The 19,244-nt window shown below is 41.7% G+C and overlaps 3 protein-coding genes across 6 annotated transcripts; 1 reads left to right on the top strand and 2 right to left on the bottom strand.

The window, feature by feature from the left end:
• Positions 1-719: 719 nt before the first annotated feature.
• LOC138135278 (uncharacterized) lies at positions 720-11,649 on the bottom strand. Of its 4 annotated transcripts, none has more exons than XM_069053977.1 (5): positions 11,497-11,649; positions 8,454-8,642; positions 6,473-6,586; positions 3,948-4,005; positions 720-926 (listed from the first exon to the last, which is right to left on the bottom strand). In XM_069053977.1, the coding sequence occupies exons 2-5, from the start codon at positions 8,606-8,608 to the stop codon at positions 882-884; spliced, it is 372 nt and encodes a 123-aa protein (XP_068910078.1). In that variant the 5' UTR covers positions 8,609-8,642; positions 11,497-11,649; the 3' UTR covers positions 720-881. The 4 variants fall into 4 exon arrangements, with proteins under 4 accessions (XP_068910078.1, XP_068910080.1, XP_068910079.1 ...); XM_069053979.1 differs by having other exon boundaries at positions 3,953-4,005; XM_069053978.1 differs by having other exon boundaries at positions 8,454-8,645; positions 11,497-11,648.
• A 2,935-nt stretch (positions 11,650-14,584) lies between these two features.
• On the top strand, positions 14,585-16,529 carry Tango10 (transport and golgi organization 10). The gene is made up of 4 exons (XM_069052899.1): positions 14,585-14,888; positions 14,937-15,077; positions 15,127-15,309; positions 15,356-16,529. Exons 1-4 carry the CDS (start codon positions 14,799-14,801, stop codon positions 16,421-16,423), a joined length of 1,482 nt encoding a protein of 493 aa, XP_068909000.1. The 5' UTR covers positions 14,585-14,798; the 3' UTR covers positions 16,424-16,529.
• Positions 16,530-16,589: 60 nt separating this feature from the next.
• Positions 16,590-18,362, bottom strand: LOC138134560 (uncharacterized). The gene is made up of 4 exons (XM_069052900.1): positions 18,042-18,362; positions 17,807-17,980; positions 17,494-17,759; positions 16,590-17,444 (listed from the first exon to the last, which is right to left on the bottom strand). Exons 1-4 carry the CDS (start codon positions 18,070-18,072, stop codon positions 16,821-16,823), a joined length of 1,095 nt encoding a protein of 364 aa, XP_068909001.1. The 5' UTR covers positions 18,073-18,362; the 3' UTR covers positions 16,590-16,820.
• Positions 18,363-19,244: the final 882 nt, after the last annotated feature.

Genomic DNA, 19,244 nt, shown 5'->3' with positions numbered 1-19,244 from the left:
TCGCTTAGTATTGAGAATTTGCATATAAATTACATAATTTTAGATAAGCGACGCGTGTCAGCTGCTATTATAAATGTTTTTACATCGTAGTTGACTGCGATTTATGATACAAGGCAGTGAAATTTTTTTTCTTTGAAAACAACACATTTGCGTTTGTGCTACATCGTAAAATTTGAATCATCTGAACAGACGAGATTTGTTGTGTGGGGCGATTTTATTTTAATCACGTGTTACAGTTTTTTTTTTTTTTAATAATATCTTAATGCCCCTTGCTTGTAGGCAACCAAGTAATCACGTCAGTTAATCTTGACTAGAGTATAGTTACGTTGTGTATTGTAAGTGGCAAATTTCACAGCCGACTACGGCTTAAAAACATTTATATTTTTTTATACTAACCCTGTTGTAAAACACCGACGTAATTTATAACACTTTAGCATTTTATTTGTGTGCGAAATGGACGTGTGTGTATTTAGTGAGAATCAAACGAGCCGCACAAAAACAATTTATCTCCTTTTGGGAGGAGTTGTTTAAAATTTTAGCTAATTGCTTTGAGTGATCGTTGTTTGTGTAGGTAAAGCGAAACAGAGTGTAAATAAAGCAGTGGTGAAAAAATTAGCTGTAGTACTTACCAGATTTGATCGAGTTACCGGAGAAATTCTCATTGACGCAAGACGTAATTATTGAAGGTGCGAAGGATCCTGGATCGTGTCAATAAAAGATTTTATAGAATGGGTCACGAACATGCTTTATTTGGACTATATAATTATTAGCAACAATAAGTAACAGGTTATCTGCATGAGCGACTTGATGATAATAAATCAGTGTGATTGTCTACGGGGCTGGGGGCTGGACAGGGGGCGAAATCTACGAAAGGGAATTTCTCATCTTCTAACGGGCAACCAATCTCCCACGTCCTCACTCTGGTACTGTAAGAGAAAGAGAAACACGGTCAAAAGATCGCAGCCTCCGACAAAAAGCTTGTTGTTTCCATTTAAAAAGTCACGTCTGAACCTTCGCTTAATTAACGAAAATAAATACGGTTTTTAGACGAAACGTCGCCGCTAAACGGGACACATCCATTCTCTTTGATCATTAAAGACCGGCGCCGGAATAAATTGTAGTTATGAACCTGTTGGAACGAAGCTCCCCGTCCGGGATAATTAAAAACAACCGGAGTAAGCGCCGTCGACAATTTAGAAAAGCCTCCGGATCCGGTGGCAACAGCACGACTCGAAAGCGACACTCGATCCTGCTAGACCTGTCGATACGTTATAATTTAAGTTGCGACATGCTCCCAATAACTGCATCGATTTCCGACACGCGAGTGCACGAGTGCAGCTTTCGTTCGAATTTTTTTGCATGCGACGGAACCGGAGCTTTATCGGGCAATTGTCAAATTTTATTGGTAGGTAAATATTTCCGAAAGGGGAGCTTTATCGGGTAATTGTCAAATTTTATTAGATGCTTATGCGAAAAGGAAAATCGTGGGGAGGGCTGACGTATTTTTGATTAGAATTTGACGCAAACAAGGGAATCAATCGCAAATAGCAATAAAATAAAATTATTATCGGTCGAGTGTTGTTGACGTCTTTATGCCGCAGAATAAAGACTGGGAACATGTGTGTTGTTCTGTGTTTGATGGTTGTCATCGGAGTCTGTTTCAACCAGGCATTTACTCATGTGGAGCTTTCACGTTGGAGGAAATCGATTCGGGAAAAAATGGATCGATCAGAAAACTACTTTGTGGGGAATTTTAATCGTCGAGCCTACTCTCAGTGAAGAAACTGAATAATTATTAAAATAAAATGTTGCGGTAGGCCGATACTTTCTATTCTCAGCTGACTAGCGAGAGTTTGCTTTGGGATCTTCATGCGAAACAGTTCTTTTCTTCTGCGGAGATATCCACGCTGTTACTTTCAAGGTTAACGTTACAACGTCTTTTGTAGAGCGTCGTGGTCGCATTTTTATTTCACTCTACTTTTGTCCAAGAAATATTTGTCGAAAAAGGGAAAGTCACGGCGGCAACTTCCAGGAGAACAAGAACAGTAAAAACCGCCGTAAAGCCGCTTCGGTGATCCCGATTTACTGCCGGGACCGGAGCAGTCTTCGTTCGACGTTCCCGGTGCGATCAGAGAAGTTTCGGTACTAAATATAGGAATAATAAACAAGTCGCATACCGTGCAAACCCACACGGTAGTTGGGAACAAATTTTAACAAAATTCCCGTAAGTTTCGCTGGGATAAGCACATGACGTTAACAAAGGTGCTCCGGCAACTCCCAACTTCTCGACTCTTCTTCCCTGCCAACGAAACCGCCGATGTTGAGGCAACAATTTAGGGCGATACACTCGATCGGGCGCAAAAATTCGCCATTTGCGTATTTGGAATAAACAACGGAGTCGTGCAAACTCCGCGAACTTCTATTCAAAAGCAAACAAATCGCAGATCCTAGAAGCAAAAATGAACGAGTCAGAATTAAACGCAAACAAGGAGTCGAAAAACGAAGACGTCACCTCCGGCGAAATCGCGTTCAAAATAACTTTGCAAATAGAAAAAACGGATTTCCGCAGTTTTGAATAGACGGAGTTGTTTGGCGACCTCGAACTGCACTGGAAAGACGTGGTGGGAAATGTAAAGAACAAATAGCGCCGAAGAGCGAGGACAATTTGTACTGATGATATTTTCTTGTCAGTCGAAGGAATTTCAATTTTTTCGGGCGACAGTAAATCATTGGAAATGCAAAAAATATATTTCACTTGCAGAATTGCTCCAGATGATCGGCAGCTGTCGTGCGGTGGATAAAAGCGATTCGGTCGCGTAATTAATAAATAAAATGCGAGGAAATGGTAATTTGTTGTTATTTTTAGCATCGACAGATCTCACCGCATAAAGCGCCGATCTGCATCCTTTGAACGCGACTAGCAATAATTATTATACGCTTAACCTAGATTCTCGTATTTATTGAGAGAATAATTAGCAATTTGCTTTCGAGATTCCGTGGTTTAATAAATTTTCAACGCCAGGTCGATGCTGACTCGTTTATAACGTAATGTACAAAATTTATCTGGACGTAATGTATAATTAAAGACAATCGTTACATTGTGCGAATTTATGGTATTTGTCAATGGCAACACTAATACTTTATGATTTATTGATCAATGTTAATAAATATCTATATATAGTACGAGGACTAGCGAGCATACCTCCGGTCATATGTTAATCGTTCAATAAATATAAAACCAACTGTGTGAAAAAGATAAAGGCTAATTTGTCATGCAATAATTACAGTCGTTAATGGCATCAAACTGCGTTTTTACAAGCGTCACCAGATGTCGATTACATAAAAATATAATGGTGAAATCAGAAAACTCCGCAACGTCGATAAATATTGGAAGTTGCGTCGATCGCGCAAACATCTACCGGAGTTTGCATTTATATTGGGCTAACAAACTTTTCTTAGATAATATCCAGTCTGATTCCGGATTCTTCGCGTGAAGAGCTTTGATATGACGAGCGGGCGGAATAACTACGTCAAAAACTCCGCCAGCATAATTCGATATGTGAAGGCAATCGCTGAACTTTAACCCTACTTAGAAACAGTGAAAAAAGCGGTAGTTTAGATATCGCTTACATGTTGTACACATCGTCTGCCACCATCATCTTAGCTAATGGAACAGCTCAAAATGATTTACGTCCGATTAAAACGTTTTGTTCGCAGGACTCGCATCAAACACAGAATTTTTTTCGCGGGGGTGGAAATTCAAATGATGATTGTCCGGTCGTGGACGCCTTCCTCGTCATTTATTTCCGCTTTGTTCGGGACCGGTGGAGATTAAATTTTTTTTGATAGAGTCAACAGCGCCCGAGAGATCCGTCCGAATTGTTCATATTTAAGTTTGCTCGGTCGCGTCTAAGTCAAACAAAAGTGGAAAAACACAATTTTCTTACCTGACCTTCGTATTCGATCGGTGCAAAATTGGAGTTGGTTTCCACGCGCTTACCGAACCTGAAATCAAACAGATCATTACCTGTTGCTTCTTGCCTTCCTGAAAACGTATTGAATTCGGTCGAGCCGAAACGTCGTGTTTGATTTGTGCTCATTCGAGGACTTATTGGCTCCCGACCGCATTATTTTCGATACCTTGAGACACAAAGGGCCGACGGGGCCCTCGTGCTGTTTCCATTCCGTTTTTAAGATGAATTATTGCAAGAGCTTCCGGCGGGACGGAGAACGCCAGGCTCGTGTTAATTTCCGCCGGGGATTTGATCCAAAAACTTGATACGAGAGGATTTTAACGTTTTTCGAATTGTTATTAAAACTGTTAAATATCTATTCCCGGCGTACTTTGCTTCGTTTCAAAGAGAACTCTATCGAACAAACGCACCGGTGTGTTTAAGCACTCGGAAAACGAACAGCTTTGTGGTCGAACACGCGAAATAGAAATTAATACTTTGTTGTTGTGGGAAATCTGAAATGTGCATTCGGTAGATTTTTTTTGCACGAGGACGTCACAGCTGAATCCCGGAGCCAAATATTAGCAAAACCGGAGCTCCGTCAAAGGGAAAAATCCAATAGTTCCAAAATTAATTAAGGGGAACAATGTCGGCAAAATATTTTTTTTAAATTTCGTATTTCGGTTCATTGATGATTGAATCCGCTGTTTTTGCTCAAGGGATTGAAAACCAACACGATTCATTGATCAAGTACAATCGTGTTGGTTTTAGGGATTTTTCGATAAGTGGAAACGTACAAAAGGATCGAAACGTTGACAGATTAAATGCGATAAGGAAAAAGGGTAATTGTTCACTTTAACTACTTCTGGAATTTTCGCGTTTTTTCTGACTAGACACCCTCAGGGCGTCCTCCTAGATCATTTTCCACCCTTCAAACCTTGTGCAAATGCCTTTTTTTCTCTCTTGTTGTGTTTCAAGGTCGCGTCAAGGTCGCGCCAATGTCTTAGATAACTAAAGGGTAAGGAAAATTCATTTGCACAAGGTTTGAATAGTGGGAAACGATCTAGGAGGACGCCCTCAGGCTGTCTAGCCAGAAAAAATGCGAAAATTCCAGAAGTAGTTAAAGTGAACAATTACCGGAAAAAGTATCGGAATAATGAATACAACTCAAGTTAAGATTACTTATTTATTACCAACGTCGATAAATATAACCGGAATGACTCGGAATTATCAGGTGCATTATGACGGTTGTCACTTGTTTTTTTTTACGGTTTTTGCAATTATTACTGCGCACTTGCAGTAAACAAGGTGGAACAAGTTATTAATAGTTTTCGATGTGAGTAATTTACGAGTAAGTAAATGAAATGATGAAGAATGGAACTGAATCTTCGGTGCTACGAGATTGTGACTGGATGGAGAGTTGATTTCCCAATTGTAATTTAAGAAATAATGAATCGAGTTGTTTGACTGCCTCGAGTCGTCCAGATTGAGGTGACTGAAAATAATTTGGCGTCTCAAGATTGGAAATGTATCGGAATAGAAGATGTTCCGGGAGTTCTGGTGAAAATATTGTAAAATTTTTATTGTGTTCAAAATGATTATGATCAGACAATGGGAAAGATACACAGTGGTAAATTGGATAATTTGTAAATGATACTTTTCAATTAGCAAAATAAATGAAAAGCACATTTAACAAACAACATAAAAAGCGTTTGAAATCAGCAAGCTGTCAGCGTTGCGGTTAATCATTATTAAATTTAATTGGTGATAAATTATCGAGGTGAATTATTTAAAAAGTCCCGGCGTCGCAAAATCAAAGCCGATTGTTAAATAAATTGCTCAGCGTAAAACTCGGAGAGCTATTTGATGGTACTTCCAGTCGACTTTCTTCTCGCCGTTAAAATCTTCAGACCGGTCGTGAGAAGCACAGATGATTTTTTTCGTCAGTTTGTGAAATTTCCACGAAAAAATTTTAATCCGCGAGTAAAAGTTGGGCACGTTTTAACGAGCACCGCCAAAAGTGAGCCAGTTAAGCAAACAGCGACCGGAGAAAAAATAATCAATTAGAGAACACGAAACATTACACTTTTACTGGATTTGTAGATAAGTGGATCAGCTTTAGTGGGATATAAAACAAATCCACAACAAAAGTAAGGTATTTTACGATCGCGACAGTTTATGGTTGCGTTAAGTGACCGGACGATAACACAATATGGCTGATCCAGTTGTCTGAAGTGTACACTTGTTTGCACAAAACTACGGACAGTCAGGACTAGTTCTACGGCTACCTTGACAGTGTAACAGAATGGAGTCCCCAAATTCTACGAGTTGCTGTAAAGTGGTGGGAATAATTCCGGGGTGTGAGTGATGGAATCGACTTGTCCTCGAAGTTTAGATGAATTGTCGATATCGATCTGATCAGATTGGGAGGGTGCGGTGCTGGCAGGGTAAAGTCGTGCAAGTACAACACCGAATAAAAATGTACAGGAAGTAAGGTGTAAGTTGAGCAACTTGCTCACCTGGGACGAGCTTGGTCGGCGTAGAGACGATCAAGGTGCTGTAGGGTCAACATCTTGATGGCTCGTTGTACCTTGGGACCCATATTATCAGGTTGGGTGGGCCCGCTGCGCACACTACCTACCACCAGCACGCGTTAGCTCACACGGACTACAGATGGCATGCACACCCACAAGTGAAATGATTTTGGAAAAATTTCAAAAAAAAAACACAGACCACACAGCTTGCAGACAAGTCACAACAGCGAACACGTCGAAAATTAAACCCGCCGGTAATTGGCCCGTTCAGCGAGCAGGTTAAATTTTAATTTTAATTTCGCCTCATCAAGGCGAACATCGGATTATGCGAACGATGGTTCCAAGTTTTCTCCAAGAGAATTACCGCTGATTGCCGTAGTGCTGCTTAATCTCTCCAAACTTCACTAAATCGGTTTCCATCAAGACGTTTTCAAAGCGACGAGAAGAGCTTTTTTTCAAAATTAAAATTAGACTTGACGGCGTACAGAGAGTCGCGCACGAACGCGGACCGTAATAATAAAGGGAAAATTTTGTGCCTCGTAAAGTTATAGCGCCGCAATAAATAAGGGATGTTACGCAGAAATGACACATTATCAGTCATAAGGGTTTACGAGGTGCAAATATCAGCCGCCGGTTTTACTACAGCCACGTTGGAGGGGGTTGTTGAGGGATATTAAACGCATCGGGAGAAATAAAAAATACGTCGAGTAATAAAGATCAAATTAAAGGGTGAATCTAAATTGAGGAATGACCAGGGGTGGCGCTGAAAGCAAACTTGTGTGGAGAGTTGTAATAAAATTTTTGTGAAATGATAATATCGTATTTCTGGGTTTTCGAAATCGCTGATCCGATCGACGAAAAGTCCTGATTAAAAAATAACATTGTCGGCTGTGTGATTTTTAGAAAATCGTGAGGTTTCGCCCCCCTCGCGGATTTAATTTGATAAAGAGGTATTGAAGAATCAACCAGTCAAAATATAATCATTTCCGGCATTTGTGGCTTTTCATAAATCTCCCGTGTAATTAAAACGCGCAGAACAATGCTCCCTTTCGTTTTTTCTCTAATTAATTTCTCTGAAAACGACGAGGATGATGGTAAAAAGTGTCCGCTTTGTAGCAATCCGTTCGACGTTGCTGCATCGCACAATTTGGATTGTGCCCGGCAAAAACTTGATTTATGAATTTTCGCAACGTGGAAATTGTTAAAAATTGCGCGTCAGGATCTTACGAATCTTCGTAGATCCACCCGGGCTGTAAGATTTTGCAAAGCGAACCGAGCAGATAAGAGATTTCGTGATAAATCTCGGCGTAAACGGCTCGTCGTGTCTTGCACACCTTTACCACTGTTTAATTAAAGTCGACAATGAAAGCACAACAAGTGCTGCGAGCACGCAACTCGTTTTTTCGCTCGCCGAAATGGGATAATAAAAGAAAACATTCTTTGGGGAGCCTTCGTGACACGTAATTAATTGTTTACCCCGCGATTTTCTCAAAAAAAAAAAAAAGAATAACAAGTCGAGCAAGAATAAATTAAAAATAATTGGGTGGGCCAAAGTCGCGAACGTTAACTGGAACTTCCCGGCGCGAGTAATAAGCGCGAATTTTAATTAAGCGGCGTGAATAATCGCTTGATACGGGAAATAAATAACGATCAAGTAAAATGTTGTCTAAAGTCGAATCCCGCCGCCCCCCGTTAATATCAGGACCGAATGGGAACCTGCCACGGGGGCACACCTTAGACGCGACTCGCGAGGTGAGTCGAGTTACGTCGTTCATTTTTCAATTTAATTCTTCTGGAATTAAGTCTTGTGTGTCTAGAGTTCTCGACAGTTTTAATCTGGCGGGATCAAAAACAGACAACCGGAGCCGCGTGCAGACAGAAGACTTCCGACACAAAAAGCTGGATCCGGTGATGCAACATCACATTAGCGTTTACCATGCGGGAAGGAAGAACCGATGGGTGTTACCTCGGTCTGGCGATGGACGAGTACATCTGGTCCAGTCTCAGGAGTTCCTTGAACATGTCGTCGTTCCGAGGACTGGGGGCGGCGAGAGTCCACTTGCCCTCCAGCACCACCACGGCTGCCACCACGGCAAACCACCACAGAGCAGACCACCTCATGTTCCCGATGGAAATTGCGCCTTAACTTCCTTATCTGCTGCAACAGATAACGCCGTTATGGACCTTTGATGTGCGGAGAAACGGAGACGTAGTCCTGGTCACCGTGTCGAGTAACCGCTGGCCTATCGCCTCGATTGGAATCGAACCACCGGTGCCGTTTTGCCGCTCGACTGTGCCGTTTTACAAACCGATCGGTTTGAAATTACACGGTGGAGTTCAACGGAAAAAAACGTTAATTACTAGCCGAACGGTGCTTTGAAGGAAATTACAATCCGCCGTAAATTGTCTTATAAAAGATAGGTGGGACTGTATGACAGCGAATTAAACTCGATTTTAACGCCGTCACCGCCTCTAATTTAAGAGAATAATTATGTGCAAGTTAATTTGTTAGCTAAACTAAGTTACATTCCTTGAAGGAAGGCTAATGTGCATAATTAGATCCTGATCAAAGAAGGGGAACTCTGGCGTGAATTTGTAATCTTATCTGTGCACATATAAAGATACATTTTCCAAACCTCGGGATTAAAATGCAAAACTAGTCGCAAGTTGGGAGACATCGCGGCAATTTGTTGCTGCCGTCGAAGGAAATTATTATTTTTGAATCGATCGTGAAGCAACAAGAATATTCGAGTGTATAACGGGTTGCATATGAGGCAAGATTGGGACGAAGAGTTTCCGAAGATAGTTTTTTAATAAAGATTAGTTTAATAACACGAGTCAAGTTGCAAAAAAGACAACTCCAACCAGGAAGAGTCGTGTGATAAATGTGGGAGTTCCCCGAGGAGAGAAATAAATACCATTACCTAATTAAAATTAATTATGTTGGCCGCAGTTTTTAGAATCGTACAAGCACTTAATTGAATAATTAAATTGTCGGCACGGATTAGTTTAAATCAGATACTTATCTGACTGGAATAATTATTTGTGTTATTTATAAAGCTCCACCGAACGACAATTATCTTTTGGCCAACTCTCCGGGTCCAGCTCTTTGATTTATTAACCACTTCTGCTGCTGGATAATTGATTTGGGAGAGATTTTCTCTCGAAGTGACTCGCCATTTTGCAGAGAAAACCGCAAAGACACGTCGAATCGTCAGTTTGCAACAAAGCGACTAGATACCGGAATAATCCGGGGTAATTTTCCCTCAGGTGGGCGACTCCGGGTGATCACCCTTTCTTGGCGTGAACTGTTCAACCCTTCATTGTATTGTCAAATATAGTTGGATTACGAGAATTCACAACAATTAAGTCGACGAGGTGGAAATTCTTGCGCCCTCGCAGTAGTAAAATTCAGATGAAATAGTCAAAATGTTTCGAAGTGAATTATTGCAAAACAATTCCGCCGGATAAAATGTTGATTTAATTGTCATTCCAGTTTATTAAAATTTTATGAAATGTTTGTTGGGATTGTGATTTATGATGCGGCCACCAGTTTATTTTGTGGGGAATTAATTTACATCGGCGATCGTAATCGTTGTAATCATCAAAATGCAGAGAAAAAATTGGTATGTCTTTTATTTTCAAAATTGACATAATTGTGGACGCAACTGAGGGGAACTATTGTGTAAAAAATCAAATACAAAATTATCTGATCGTATCGGTGATAAAACCCGCAAAGAATTTTGTGTTCGAGCGTTTATTTTTTTTATATTTCGCTTTTGTTGCAGCGTAATTACACAAAATTAATTCCAACCGAGGATCATTTTACTTCCAATTTTCATTTAAAATTAATGATGTTCTTCAAATATTAATTATAACTTCGTATTAATATCCACTACTTGAATCGCTCTGTCGGTTTGTAATTTTACGCCCTTTACATCTGTCACATAATAATAAGGATCACTTTCTGTTGATTTCGTTTACCTTTGCAAGGCAAGACGTTGAAAAATTATTTGATGACTCTCTGTCTGCGGCACAATAGAAACAAATTGTATGAAAAATGTCGTTCGGTAGTAGATTTTTTCGTTTTAATATTGCCCAACAGAAGTTCAAAAAAATGTATTAAACATGTCGTTATTGAGTTTTGTCGAGACCGGTTTGGAGAAAATCTGGCGAGTGAAAAACGCGTCCTCTGTCGCTAATCAAATTTTTGTGAGGCGGCCGTTTCGCCGTTTCAAAAAATGTTTAACGAAATCTGTCATGCCGTTGCGAAAACGCAAAGGGCGCACTCGAAGCAAAACGTTACTCTTAAAAGGCGACCTGAAGAGATCATCTACTTTGGCCACATATTTTGTTAAGGACTTACGGGAGAGTGGTTGCAGGACACGGCGTTATCTCTCCCGAGTTAAACCCAGTTTAAGGGTTGCAGACCTAAACTTGTCACCTAAATCCACAAGGAAAAAACATTAACACGATCTTTTCGAGACAAGAGCTGCGAATTCCCACAAATTCCGCAATTTATCCGTGCGGCGTACGCCTCAAATGTTACAAGGGAGATATGATATATCAGACATGATTATGCTAAATTAATGTAATCTGATTTTGATTAATTCCGCTCACGTTTTAGTTAACCCCACGAACGGCGATAGTCGAGTTTATTCAACAAATCCGCTGACTCTTGTAATTATTTTTACGCCTCGGCGATTCCCAACAGAATATAAAAAAAATTTTCCGGTGAAAAACGACCAAGAAAAAATAAACAGCGCACATACATAAAGTAGAAAAATGTTTAGGGGCGATGTAAACGAGCGAGCTTCCGAAGCAGCACAGGAAAAATATTTTTCATCGTGCCTCAGGGCCGAGGAATTTTGATGTCAGTTTGCGACGCGAGGTCCCATTGGAAGTTTCAAAATTTCAAAAATATTCGTTCGAGTTTATTTTATTTTTTTAAATTTATTTGTATCGGTTTCCGGTGGGGCCTAGCATCAGTAAAAAGCGTTCAGACTTACGAGGTTGAGCCGACGTCACCACTTAGATGATTCACCTGTTGAAACTTTGGATATGTTGCGATGAGACTGTTTGACGTCTCCTGTGTGAGCTTTTATAGGAGTTTGAGGACGCACGCCGGCGCCCCACTGCAATGGGGGCGGCATAACTTCCCGTCTGCAACGAATAAATGCCACTTACACACCTAAAACGTTGTCCTAATAATCATCACGCAGGCAATTAACAGCACGATTTGAATCGTTGTTGTCGCAGGAGATGCCATCTTAGGATCCCGCAGGAATTTTCGCACAAACGGGAACGAATCGTTTGCGACACAATACCCAAAGTATTGATATTTTGGGAGTGATCAAATCGAATCGGCGCTTTTGTCTAATTGATCACCAGGGAAAGGTGAGCCAAAGGCGGATGAGATTAGGATTAACCGGAATAAGAACAATCCAGACTCCGGGAGAATTTGTATGCAGATTTGTGGTAGTTTTTGTTTCCGGGAGGATTCGTTAATTAGGAGCGGCTGTCGGGAGTAGTGCTGCAGACTGCAACTTAGCAAATTTAAAAAAAAAAAAGAAAAAGTGTCTGTTTGTTGAATTGCGAAATATTGCGAGATGAGGAGGTGATCGAGCTTTTTGGTTATTTTTGTAAGAAGTGGTGGTACGTTAGAGCGAGAAGAATCCGAACGAGGGAATCCCCGAAACTTGTCAATTTTTTTTTTACTGTACAACGAGCGTCTTCAAGATTTCGGATTTGTTTCTTTTGGTAATTTGCCGGTTCGGAGTATCTCGATAAATTAACGAACTCGGCTTTGCGTTCGTAAAATTAGGTAATTAAGTAAAACCATCTGCGAGATAAGTGTGGCGACCAAACACACCGGGCTACGCTTAATTATAAAAGATTTCGCACCGACTCGAAAATGAAATGTAAATAAAATTTGAAGAAAACTCCTTCCACCTGCTGCTTTTAATTAAAACTTGGTTAATAAACAGCGATTTTGTTTTGGTTTTTTTTTCTCCTCTCAGACGACGTCTCCACAACCAGAGGCAAATCCAAACGCAAACAGGACAGGATGGGCTAAATTAAATTGTGCCGAAAGAAGAGTTCGAGTTTCGGTGTCGAAAAGCGTCGCCCCTCACTCAATAATTCAGCGAAAAATATAAACGCATCGGGAACATGTAAATCGAAGTTTTCTACAAATATTGTTCCAGTGTCGGTAATTATTCAATAAAACATATGCCCGTGATTGAATTTTACAGAGAGTGAGCACGATAAGGCCACTACTACAACCGCAAACACTCGTTGCGTCAAAACACCGGCGAAAATTTAATCTATCTTTGATTCAGTTGTCGGGATGCGATGCGTCAAAAATCGCAAATTGGGCACTCGACTGGTGTCCGATGTCGACGAAGCAGACGCAATTTCCGGTCGCAGTTGAGACATATCGGTTACAGCGAAGTCGCAATGAAGATTTGGTTTCAGGAGCAAAACTGAAAAGTCCTCTTTGAAGACTTTTGCACGCAATTTGTCACGCTCGTGTAAGACTATACGAGATTTTGCCCAAAAAAATTATTCTTGGCTGGTTCGATCGCTACAGGAGTTTGCACTCTCAACAATTGATCGGGGCAAACCAATAAGAATAATAATTACAGTGTTAGAAATTATTTTCAGGGCTGATTTGAATAAAACGGTGGACAGGTTGAGTGCCCCCTCTTTGTAATCGAGGTTCTCTTCGTATCCAGAATTATTTTTGAGACGAGGTGGTCGTAGGAGTTGATTTTGTGAAGTTTTGCTCGATTTGGAGTTGTTTGGAGTCGCTTAAATGGCTTCGCAGGACAAGACTTGTTCGCTTCCTGGATATTTCATTTCCATCCGGATCTAGTGTATCCCGAGACATAAATAAAAATAGAAATTAGAATATTTCGACGGACGTGCACCGCATGAGACGTGTAATTTCACTTGCATAAATATTCCATGAAAGTATAGTAGCTCGATGTAAAATGCTAATGAATCAAAATGCCGCGGGGATTTAAGACAGATAGGTAATACAGAATCCGAAATCTTATTTAAATTCATTAGAGGAATGCACAAATCCGGCTGTTCTAAACTGTGCCGCGGGGCCCACACTTGCAAAATCCCGTCTTAACCGAATATGAATCTACAATTTATTAGACACGCCAGCGAATCGATGTCATTTATTTGTATTCGGGGTGCGCGACAGAAGGACAATCAAAAATGGGTTTCGGATGTGATCTCCGCAAAAGAATTTTTTTTTTCAAACTCGCATCCAATTAAATTCGATTCGTGTACACATGTGCGTAAAAAACTTCTCCGCATCTGCATACGTCGAAAGGTTAAATCGTGCAAAAGACTGAAGCGAAAACGATTATGTCGGTTCGAATGTTCGATTCTGGAATAATTAAACCTCGTGCGGCTTAATTTGGGCGTTTCAGTGCAGTCCGTGTCGCATCTGCATCGTTTACGGTGTACGCATTTCCGGATGAAGAGCACAGAACCGAGAAGGAAACCTTGTTGGGGCGACGAGCTTTTGCGCGCGAAGGAAAGCTCGACCAAACCGCATTTCGGAAACGCCGTGTTTTGATGTTGTTGAAGGGCCGGGGAGGAGAAGGGGAATTGCACAGGATCATTTTTTCCGGTGTCAACAACTGTTAAATTCCGGGAATAAAAATGATCCTTTCGGCGCTAGGTGAGGCGAGTGGGTGAAAATCACGCCCACTTGGAGATAATAAATTACGCGTGAGTTCAGATCTCAAGTATTCGGTGTAAATATAACTAACACAAGCGTTATAAATAAATTAAAATTCAGGGGGGCAAATAAATTTGTTGGTGCAAAATTGGAAAATGAAAATTTTAACAGGACGTACATATCAATTAAATAAATTGAAAATGACAACAACCAAATAATTCAATTTTATGGTGTTTGATATGTACGGCTGGAATGAGAGTTTTAATTTGCATTTTTAAACAATTTATTAATGCATTTTTGCGGTCACAGTTTGCGGTCATTTTGAAGGTTCCGTTTTTGCGATTTGCTTGTTTTGTGCATCCGTCGACAGATGTCGCACCTTATCCACTGTCAAAGTGACATTTCTACTTTTTTATTTGTCAAAACATAACCAATATTTTTGGAGATCGATGTAAATATGACATTAATTCTAGTGTTCGCACCAGACAAAAACGAATCCCGTGAAAATCAGATTTAGCAGTGTCCTTCCCACCGTCATGTGCTTTGTGTGACACCAGAACGATTTTCCATTGTAGCATTGTCATGAATAATTGAATTTGAAAACCACTTATGGACCGACACGGCGATTGTGGAGAGCCCTCGATGAAAAACAGGCGAAAATGTTCGCCGCAACTGAACGACAACTCTTGCCAAATAATGGTGGAATAATCGTGTGACGCTCGATCAAGACTAATCTGTTGTTTCCAGGTGGACAACTCTGAAAATGTGCTGAATATATTGAGAAATCTATACGTGGAGAGACAAATGTGCGATGTGGCTTTGTTAGTCGGTAACAGGGAGCACTACGCCCACCGACTCATTCTTTGTGCTTTCAGCGACGTGTTCCAAGTAGTGTAAGTCATTAGAGAGTTAGTTTTCATTACATGATTGGTTTCAGGCCATGCTCATGAAGCCTGAGTGGTGTGAGTGGCACGAAAGTAAAGTCAAGCTTCAGGAATTGCTGCCTGAGTGCGAGAAAGTGTTCCACTTGTTCTTAGAATATTTTTATACAGGAAAAATCTTGATCACACACACTAACGTTATGCCTATTCTCGCCCTCGCCGACAAATATATAGTCAAGGTAGAGGAAAATCGTGTCGATTCTGCTGTACAGAGGTGTTTTCCAGGGGTTGTCAAGACTGTGCGTGCAGTACATGTGCAAACATGTACCCCACGCCGCCTCCCACAATCAGTTGTTCCTCTGGTTGCAATACTCCATCCCTTGCGGACACGTCGAAGTGGCGGAAAAATGCCAAAACTACATAAAATGGAACATAGAATCGATAGCGAACACTCCCGATTTCAGCAACATAGACACGGAGATGCTGATAAAGCTTCTCCACGAGAACGACGTGATAGTCTACAATGAAATGGTGCTTTACAATTGCGTGGTCAGGTGGTTAGAGTTGCAAAAAATTCGATTGTATAATCTCGAGATCTCCGCCGCAGAACTGGAAGAACACATGAGCGGTTTGGTTAAAAGCGTCATGATGTTCATCAGGTTTCCGATGATGTCGCCGCGCGAGCTGGCCGACCTGCTCTTGTCGCCGCTGATAAAGCAACACAAAGAGTTCTTCGTCGACAGAATGGCCATCGGGATGACCTACCACTCGGGACAGCAGGAACAAATCGAGAAAATCAGCGCGACGGAAGAGGGAAAGTTATTGTTCACGCCCCGCCTCTACACGTCAGACATCTACAGCGCCGTTATGGTAATCGAAAATTTCAACAGCCTGCCCTGTTACCACACGAGTACGTTTGTTTTCTCGTCACACATGTCAGCAGCAGACTGCGAATCGGACAAGATTAACGATTGGGTGGTAGATCTGTATCCCAAAGGGGTGTGGTTCAAAAAGTGCTATCTGATCGTGTGGCAGGGCACGCTCGAAGTCCCCGAAGAGATAATCTCGACGGTGAGGTTGTCGCTGACGTGCCGCGACCTCTTCGAGCCGAAGATCAAGGTGAAAGTGGCCGTGCTGATCTACGGCATCCAGGGAGGCGTCGAGCACGTCATGGAGGTCAGAGAGAAAATCCACCATTTCACCGCCGACGACAAAGTCATGAACATCGACAGCTTGATTCCTTTCGCAGAGCTTAATCCCAGCGCTTCGAACCACAGCCACGAGAGCCCCTACCTGATAGGACCCAATAGGAATCAGCTCAAGCTGAACGTGGTCATTACATCTCTGAACTGACCGCCAAATTTATTTTTGTAATAGATTCGTACCGACTGTTGACCTTCTGAAACAATAACTTTATTATTACTTTATGCAGAATTTTTAATAAAATATTTTGTTGTAAGAGCGTTGTTATTCGACCGCATCTCACCACAAGTGGCGCCCTCTTCAATCAAAATGATGCTACAAGCAAAATGTAATTTTTATAAACCTCACAAGTACAGTTGTTAACAATACCACAGTGTTCAGGATTAATCGATAATAAATAAATTGAGCAATTTTAATTGACAATTTCAGTTCCGCAAGTTTGCAACTAGAACCATAAAAATCACATTGTAAAGTCGTAGGAATGCAAGTCAAACGCAACTAAGCATACGTGTATAAAAATTAAGTACTGTAGGGTAAGTACCGCCAGTTACGGAGCGAGAGAAAATGGAAAGACTTTCATGGTGATGTAATCGTCGAGGACCTCCTTGATGTTAGTAACGGTCGGCGCGGGGACGCTCACCGTGAAGCCCAAATCCTTCAGTTTGGCCCCGTTCAGTCTCAAGTGTTTGTGCAGAAGCAGCTCTGGATCCATGTGGGGCGTCAGAGGAGTATTTTGTATGTTGTCCTGTCTGCAAACCTCAGCCCAAGGCACTAAGTGTTTGTCGTTGGCGTCGTCCGCAGCGCCCTCTAGGTCGACAACGGCAGACACGATGTTGCCGCAGAAGTCGACTTTGACGCCGAACAATTCGGACAAGATGTTCGAAATGGAGCCCTGACTGGAGTCGGCGTCGTCAACGACGTTGTAAATTTTTCCGGCGGTGTCGTCCCTGTTGCAGACGAACCAAATCGCTCTAGAAACGTCCGTAACGTGCACAGTGTTGATTTTTAAGTCGGCGTTCCAGAGCAGTTTCATCGTTTCGCCTAGGTGTTTGTAGATGGCGGCGACGATGATCCTAGGGGTGAGTCCCGTGCGGTCCCCCAACCCGTACACCGTAGCCAGTCTCAAAATGGTGTACTTCAGATTTGGAATATCGCCGATTTGTTTCTCGACCTATCAAGACGAATAATTAGTCGTGGCGGGTGAGACTGAAGGGACTGACCTGACGCTTCCACTTGCCAATGTACGACCAAGGCTCGACGGTCCCGTCTTCTTTGTGCGGCACTTTTTCGCAAGAATTCATCTTCCCAGAAGACAACTCGACGTAGTGCTTGGCGTTGCGCAGCGCCGCCTCTTTCGCACAGTTCAAACTCAACTTCAAGATACCCTCTTCGTAGACCGGGTCAGTCTGACCCAGTTTGGTCTCCCCAGCACAGTTAATCACGAAATCCCAACAAAAATCGGAACTGAACGCGTTTTTACACGATTCTGCAACAAAGCGATTTGAACGATGCAAACATTTCGTGGGGACTCACCAGGATTGATTAGGTTGGCACTTTTGAACTCCACAATGGGACTTTGGAAGTACTTCTGGCAGTCGTCGTTCATCCAGGCGACTTGGGGTGGGACTTTATCGACCACTCTTATTGCACTGGCGTGGTCGCCGGACACCAAAAAAGACACCAGATTTCGGCCGACGAAGCCGCAACCTGTCCAGGTGCGACGTTTTAGGTTAGAAACGGTTCCAGATCAATTCGAAATTGTACTCACCTCCCAGTACTAAAATTGTTGGCTTCTCCATGGCTCTTTGTGTTTGCACGATGTGACTTCGTTACAAAATCTTATCTTCCGATTATAATTCATCCGGTATACGTCATCGAACTGGTAAACAAGGAGGAAGCACAGCATGCACATAAAAGCCGGCACTTTGCGGTTATTTTACACTCTATTTATTACGCTTTTTAGGGGCGACGTGAATCAGAATGCACGACGTGGACGAACCGAGGTGGAGCCACGTTTAATTATTTCGTTATATAAGGACAGGTATGCAATGCCTTTTGAATTTTGAATTTTCAAGTGCATCCAAAGTAGGCAACCCAAAATACACGATGCATCTGACACTCAAGACTCAAACAAAGAAAAACCGAAAGAAAGTTTTCTTTCACCGTGGACACGAACTGAGTAATTTTGAAAATATTTGCGGTGCCAGTGGAGGATTTCGCCTCGAATTCTGCAATCTCAAAGGAAAAAATGTTTACCGACCTTATCTATCAATTGTTAATTAACTCACGACCAAATAATATAAAAACTGATTTTTTTTCTGTTTAAATCAACAGTTTAATGCGTTACGAGCCATTGTATGCAGGTTTTCTCTAATCTACCACCGAAGGTCAGTAGAGCGGTCACGTGATCAAATAAACAAAACACCTTCATTTTTTATTTTGAATTTGCTGAAGATTTTTGTTGGAACAATAGAGATAATCGCGTGCATGTTTACTGCACTTTTGTCAACATTTGCACCCGCTCGTGCATAAACAATTTATCTTTGTTGAGCGAACACAAAAATGACAAAGAAAAAAAGATGACAGGTGTGTCTCGATTTTGGTCGTTAGGTAGCGCTGGTGTCGTTTTGATTCCGGAAGCTCCGTCATCTTGGACGCCGGAGCGTCACGACGCCGGGGAAAAGTTTTATCAGGACGACAGGAGAAGAGAGGAATTTTTCCATTCATCACGGATCGATATCAGTCTGTCTACCCCTTCATGATATTCGCCATCTGTCACATAAATAGGGCGACAGCAGTGGGTGCTGTCCTGCGTTACAGTTTTAAAGGACAGACAAAATCAGATTCGGTCGTGTTGAGGCACGAAGAATATATTGGTCGAAGGTTAAGTAATAAATTCTTTGCCAATTGCGTTATAATAACTATTAAATTGCGTCGCGTTCGCGAGATTATTACTGTTATTCACTTATCA

The sequence above is a fragment of the Tenebrio molitor genome, chromosome 7 (genome assembly GCF_963966145.1).
Source record: "Tenebrio molitor chromosome 7, icTenMoli1.1, whole genome shotgun sequence".
Lineage (NCBI taxonomy): Eukaryota > Metazoa > Arthropoda > Insecta > Coleoptera > Tenebrionidae > Tenebrio > Tenebrio molitor.
The sequence above is the reverse complement of the archived record's forward strand: the minus strand, read 5'-3'. Positions and strand labels throughout refer to the sequence as shown.

What these genes read in the sequence shown, in the direction of transcription:
- LOC138135278 (XM_069053977.1), bottom strand. Translation starts at nt 8,608, where the DNA reads ATGAGGTGGTCTGCTCTGTGGTGGTTTGCCGTGGTGGCAGCCGTGGTG. An exon ending in TCGTCCATCGCCAGACCGAG is followed by an intron (nt 6,587 to 8,453) that starts GTAACACCCATC and finishes GGTGGTAGGTAG; the next exon opens with TGTGCGCAGCGGGCCCACCC. An exon ending in GCCGACCAAGCTCGTCCCAG is followed by an intron (nt 4,006 to 6,472) that starts GTGAGCAAGTTG and finishes GTTTGATTTCAG; the next exon opens with GTTCGGTAAGCGCGTGGAAA.
- Tango10 (XM_069052899.1), top strand. Translation starts at nt 14,799, where the DNA reads ATGGACCGACACGGCGATTGTGGAGAGCCCTCGATGAAAAACAGGCGA. An exon ending in CTTTCAGCGACGTGTTCCAA is followed by an intron (nt 15,078 to 15,126) that starts GTAGTGTAAGTC and finishes GATTGGTTTCAG; the next exon opens with GCCATGCTCATGAAGCCTGA. An exon ending in CCGACAAATATATAGTCAAG is followed by an intron (nt 15,310 to 15,355) that starts GTAGAGGAAAAT and finishes GGTGTTTTCCAG; the next exon opens with GGGTTGTCAAGACTGTGCGT.
- LOC138134560 (XM_069052900.1), bottom strand. Translation starts at nt 18,072, where the DNA reads ATGGAGAAGCCAACAATTTTAGTACTGGGAG. An exon ending in TGCCAACCTAATCAATCCTG is followed by an intron (nt 17,760 to 17,806) that starts GTGAGTCCCCAC and finishes GCTTTGTTGCAG; the next exon opens with AATCGTGTAAAAACGCGTTC. An exon ending in TTGGCAAGTGGAAGCGTCAG is followed by an intron (nt 17,445 to 17,493) that starts GTCAGTCCCTTC and finishes TCGTCTTGATAG; the next exon opens with GTCGAGAAACAAATCGGCGA.